At 40.9% G+C, this 6102-nt stretch overlaps 1 protein-coding gene across 3 annotated transcripts in view; it reads right to left on the bottom strand.

Moving 5' to 3' along the window:
- Positions 1-876: 876 nt before the first annotated feature.
- The window catches only part of NREP (neuronal regeneration related protein), a 29168-nt gene continuing 23942 nt past the window's right edge, over positions 877-6102 (bottom strand). For all 3 annotated transcript variants that reach the window (XM_011989391.1, XM_011989392.1, XM_011989393.1), the window contains exon 5: positions 877-2619. In XM_011989391.1, the coding sequence (XP_011844781.1) occupies positions 2494-2619 (126 nt within the window). In that variant the 3' untranslated portion in view covers positions 877-2493. The remainder of the gene's footprint in view (positions 2620-6102) is intronic.

Below are 6102 nucleotides of genomic sequence, written 5' to 3'. Positions count from 1 at the left end.
TGACATAACACACATATTAAGACCCAAGATTTCTCAGAGAGAATCTGATGCCCACCCTCCAGAGGCTGAGCTCCCACTGCAGGGGAAATGTTCCCTTTGGCTGTTTTTTCTCTCTCTGCTTTTATCTCAGAGGTCTGTTCCTTAGTCTCTGTTGAGGTGGAACTCCAATGTCATCTGAACCCAACCAGCCAAATAAGCAACTTGTGTACAAGCCAAGTTAAAAAGTTTCACTCCCAGAATGGATGAGGAGAAACCAGAAGACATTTCTCATGCACAGAGAGTACACGAATCCCCTGAACTGCCAGGTTTCAGGGTCACAGGAGACCTCTAGAAGGCTCTGCTCACCATAACCTTATCATCTGGTAGGTTCCAGGTATCTGGGTACACATGAATTAAGTCTTAATGACTTTAAATTCTGTCTCAAATTTTTATCCTCTTACAAGTTTAAGCTTTTTGTCTGAGGAAAGTGCAAATAGTCCATGATCATGAAGTGAGGTCAGATCTCTTTTGGCAGGGATAAAGAATACCACACAGTGGGTCTTAATGGCAAGGAGTGAGAAAGAGGAAGTTCTGAAGTGTATGGGAATGCCTTGGAAGGGAGAAAAAGTGTAGAAATAAAAGGATCTTGGTCTAATTCTCCTTTGTGTCCAGAGGCAGCTCTGCAAATACCATCTTAATGAGCCACTGCCTAGCCCCTAATCTCATAAAATCCTCAAAAGGGAAAACGCATGAAAGGCAGAGCTGATTCTCTCTCTTTTGATATTTGCCCTTGGGTTTGCTGGCCTGACTTCTGGGACTCTGGGAACACACGAATTAGCAAGAACCAGAGAAGGCATTCAAAACTAGTCCTCTTCAATGATGAGCCAAATCAGCCAGTTACCTTACAGCTTGCATATTTATTGAACAAATACTACTAAAATAGCTAAAATACATTGGGTACTTGTCATGAGTGCATCAGTAAAGATCACATTGTTACAAAAGCCTGCATTTTCAGCAGTACACAACTGCAACTCTACATAAATGCCACAGATGCAGAATACTGTTTTCTTGCTCTATTTACACAGCTGATATACCTAGTCTAACGAAGGAGGGAGAGGAGGAATGCACAAGAAACTCAGGCCAATGGGGGAGCAAGAAGAAAACGAAGAAGTGCAGTGCATGCGTCATCGGTGTTTAACAGTCAGAAGCGAAACAGTTCAGAACAAGGCCTGCCCTGTCAAAAGAAGAGCTAAAAGACAGTTATATAAAAATTAAGGTGGGCTTTCAGACTGGCTAACACAACAACATTCCATGAGTAGATGGTATTTTATTTTTGTTTATCCATTTCGTTGGGAGCAAGGACAAAAATGTAAATCTACACCTTGCTTATCAAAATTGCCAAAAAAAGAGTGCTCTGCCTTTTAAAAAAGCATTATGATTTTGTAAAGACATTGTTTTCCAATTTAATATTTGGAAAAGGTGTCATTTTCATATTCCTACTCAGATGCCAGTGTTTTGGGTTTTTTTTCAGGGGGGAATTTATTTAAAAAGGTTTTGCTCTTTTTTCCCACAAGTATCCTTTCAAACAGAAAGAACCCAAAGAGACACCTCAAAATGCCTGTAAAATTATTGCTTTTCTTTCTCTAAGTCAGGCAGGCGAGGCTACGGAAAGGAAGAGATTTGGTAAGTAAATTACAGTTTTGTGATTGCTCCCGCTACCGTGACTGCATGTCTGTGAGTGCCAGTCAACGAGACAATCGTCTCTCACACTCTGGTAGCATTCGCTCAACCTACAACACTGAGGAAGAAAGCCACACTGAAGACACAAGGAATACAAGTCAATCCAGTCTAGAGAACAACATTCAGGGAAACAGAGTACCAACACCTTCTTAGAACATGGAAATAAAAAATAACTCCATCAGAGCTACCTCGCCAAGGAGCATGTTGAAAGTCCAAAATAGCACCATTCATCAGTGTCTCAGGTCCTGTGGCAGCATCTCGGTCACTTACCACAAGGAAACAATGAGTTTCAAACTACTTCTATACATCAAAAGAGTACATGGATAAAATATAGAGATATACAGACAATTGATGAACATAAACTACTAGGTTTGTTACATCTAAATGAAAAAAAAAGGGGGGACTCTCAGCCTCTGCAAGAAGCAGTCGGGAGCTGTGTGAGTGAAAAGGCAGGAGTGGACCGGTTGTGTGAGCGCGGTGGGAGTTTGAGTTGTGGAAGACATTGTTGTAGCGAACCAGGCCTGAAGGCCCACCTGTAAGGGTTGTAAACGTGGATTCACAGTGTGAAATTCTGAGCGTTTTCACTTGAGTCAGAATGATTAAAAACTGGTTTGATGATACCTATTTGTCCACTGTAAATTCTCTAAAGCAAGGCTCAGAGTCCCATAGTTTCTTCTTATACTTGATGATTTACACAGAAAAAAATCCCATATATGATACCATGACCTCATCAATACCCATACACCATATGTAATACAAATGGAGGTGTTACGATTAAAAAAAGTGGAGGTAACTGATTCTTGGGGAGCGGAGTTCACTGCTGCCCAGTGGAGTCAGGGAGGCAGCGTTTGTCTCATCGTTCTTCTTGCGGTTCACTTCCTTTGGGACAGGAAGTCTTCCCTGCAAAGCAGGCAGACCCACACACAGACACACACACACAAAAGACAAAATTAGTCATGCTTCTGAAACCATTTTTTAAAATTTTGCTTTTCCTGCCCAGCCCACATTTTACCCTTGAACTCTTGCTGTTTTGCAAAACAGAGTTTACATATTAAACACAGTTCACCTGAATGTAAATATTAGGTCTGTGAGGAAATAAAGTAATTAAACACTGGCCACCTTTGCTTCAGTAGAATGAAGTGCTTCTGTCATGGTGGTGCCAGCCATGTGTGAGGCAGCATTCCCCAGTGTCAGGTTTCTTGGGACAGTTTCTAGTATTAGATGGGGCCCAACCTTAGACTGGGTGATAGATACTCACAGGAGGGTCAGTCGATAATTAAAAAAAAAAAAAAAAGAGTCCAGAGGGTGTGATGAAGAAGAGTAATAATCTATTTTTGAATATGTAATAAAAATATTTAAAAACATATCCAACTTGCATAAATCTTATCTATGTATGGCTTATTCTACATGCAATCGGTACATGCCAGAAGTGGGTACCAAAGATGGGAAGTGTCTGGGAGAGAAATAATGTGAGGGTGCCCAGAGAGCGGATGTAGGAGAGAGGAGGCTAGTGGGAAACCAAGGCCAGAACTGACTGGGGCTATTCTAAGTCTCTCCTCACAATCCTGATGAGTAAGGTTTTTGTGTTTCTGACTAGAATAACTCAATCTCAGTGTGACTGCTGATCTGCCGCCATGTGGCTTCCTGGATACACTGCTGCAGCACCAACAGTGGAGAGGAGCTCTCCATCACAACCAGACAGCAGAAGCACAGCACAGTGAAGCCCACCTGCCCACATGATGCATAATAAAGGTATTAATTTACAACAGATGGATTTTATGCCCTGTACAGGTATGAACATAGTGAATATTTGACAATAGTCTCTCTTTTAGCTGAACTCTGGAGTTTTAATTACTGACATTTTCTTGGAAAAAAATATCCTTTGTGGTTTTAAAAGACATGTGGGTTTTCTTTTTTTGTTTTTTTTTTTTCTGCTCAAGTCACATATTCTAACAAGACAATTTTAATAAGCCAATTTGACTAGATGTAAAGTACTTGGATTAGAGTGATTATCTTACTTTGTGACCTATAAAGTAACACATCTAAATTTCTTTTTAAGAATTCAGAAGCCAGTAACTTCCAAACAACTTGAAATTGAATAAATATTTTCAGCAACCCAGGGGTGAACTAAATGCAACAGATAATTCAACTTTAAAAAGTCTTACTTACTGTATAATTTTCCATATTTAAACATCTGGTATGCCTCAATTTTTTGCTTAAAAGTCTCAGACTTTGAGAGCATACAACAGTTTTTGGACATATATAACCATTATGTACTTTAATACTCCAATCTTAGGTTGTGATTTTAGAGGTTGTTTTGGTATCATTAAATACCAATGGGACCAAACCAGAAAATTAAATAAAAATATAATTCACCATTCACACACCCTTAAGAGTCTAGATGCAATTTCCAAAAGCATAATATTGGGTAGTTACTTGCATTTCTGAAAATAATTTCAATCTTGGAATCTTGGTACACAATCCCAAAATTAAAGAAAAAGGAAATCCACTGTAATACCAGTGTCTTTAAAATAATGCTGCCAGCCCAACCCCATCTCACCCCACAGTCAAACAGTTACCATGGTTCAGGATAGGACAAACATAGGTTTTGGACAAATGAAGAGTTCAATGGCTGTTAATTGTCACAGGCAAGAAAAGAAGGAAAACCAAAAGTTGATAAATGTTAACTCAACAATTATACTCTTCACACAGCTTGCCTTAAAACTGCTCCTGTTCAGACTTACTCTGTTCAAAAGTGAATACACAGAACGTTACTGTATCTCTCTATTTAAATCTTAGTCTCGGTACTAATCTTCTACCTCCATGAAACATACACAACAAAACAAAAGGAAGAACAAGGGATTTGGGAAGAGGCACTTTCAGAAAAAAAGAAAGTGAAGATTATTTCAGATTTGAATTTACCATTTTTACTATTTTTTCTGTTTCAGGGTGCCAGATAATAAACATTTCTTTGTTCACTTTCATGTTCTGAGTGCCTACTATGGCTGGAGTAGTCTATTCGATTTTAAGCTTAGAGATTGAAACAGAAACAAAAACAGTCCCTGCCCATCTCACCCTTCATGAACTTGCTGTGTGGAAGACAGGCATACAGACTGGACCCTGACGAGGCAATGGCAGTAGGGCCCACAGGGAGGTGTACAGACTGGACCCTGACGAGACAATGGTAGTAGGGCCCACAGGGAGGTCTGCTACTGCAGCAACCTGAGGGCCCAGAGCCCAACAGGGCCGTGGGGAGAGGTGCTCCTGAGGAGACAGAGTTCTATGCATCCTCCCTATAGAGTCTTGGATTTACTAGATTTCAATCCTCTTCCCCCAACTGATTTCAATCCACACACCCTCCCACTATTTACAAATAATAATAATAGGCTTTCTGCCCCCACTAAAGGAATTTTAGGCTTCTGCAACAAGTGGAGAAGGCATTTTGAAGATGGAACACAAAGAAGTCTTCTTTCTCCAGATCCAGAAGTCAGGCCTGATAAGAATTTAAGCCAAAAAAAAAAGTCCATCCATGGAAAAAACAGTTGTTCTATCATCCAGCACATATTTGTGCCAACAGAACTGAGGGACTTGAGTAATTCAAGAGGCTAGGGGTTGGGGGGCAGATGTGTCCATTGGCTCCCACAGCCCCGCCGTCCTGGAAGTCATGCCAGTTAAAGTGCCTCGGGGTGGATCAGCCCTCTCGACGGATGACTACTAGGAAATTAATCCCCAGTTAATAATGTGCTTTGGTCCAAGTAAGTCAAGATTATTTTTCCTACAATTATGCAAAGATATGCTTTTCCAGAAGGGAACTTCTGGAAAAAGAACAAATACACTATGCTTAAAATATTATTCACATATTTAGAGAAGATAGCGGAAGACCTGAATACCATGATCCACTGTGCCCACCCCTGGGAGCATGTCTTTGTGGAGGACAAGACGTAGCACACCAGGGCTGGCTTTCTAAGAGTAGGGGGAGGCACCACTGAGCTCATCAAGGAACTGTGCCTAGTCGTGCCCCTCTGGTTTATGTCACCAGTATCAAAGAGAGGACCTTTGGATGCCTGAATGAGGCAAGAATTAATGCGAAGGCTATACTTTGCTTTGTTTTCACTTCTTGCCCTCAGCTGCCTTAAGAGAATTATGCCCTGATCTGGCACAGTGATGAATGTCTACGGTTATACTGCTGCTGCCGCTGGTGTGCTGTTGGTGAGGTGGTGGGGTGTGGGTGTGTTTTAAGGAAAGCGCTACTATTTTAGCTCTCTTCCACTCCAGCTCTACAAATCAGTGCAAGTCTAGTTCAGGCAGGGCCAAACCATTTTATTCACCTACTTTTCTGCCAGTGATTTCAACCTTGACCTTCAAAAATGCTCTGCAAGATTA

Source organism: Mandrillus leucophaeus, unplaced genomic scaffold (assembly GCF_000951045.1).
Source record: "Mandrillus leucophaeus isolate KB7577 unplaced genomic scaffold, Mleu.le_1.0 Scaffold352, whole genome shotgun sequence".
Lineage (NCBI taxonomy): Eukaryota > Metazoa > Chordata > Mammalia > Primates > Cercopithecidae > Mandrillus > Mandrillus leucophaeus.
The sequence above is the reverse complement of the archived record's forward strand: the minus strand, read 5'-3'. Positions and strand labels throughout refer to the sequence as shown.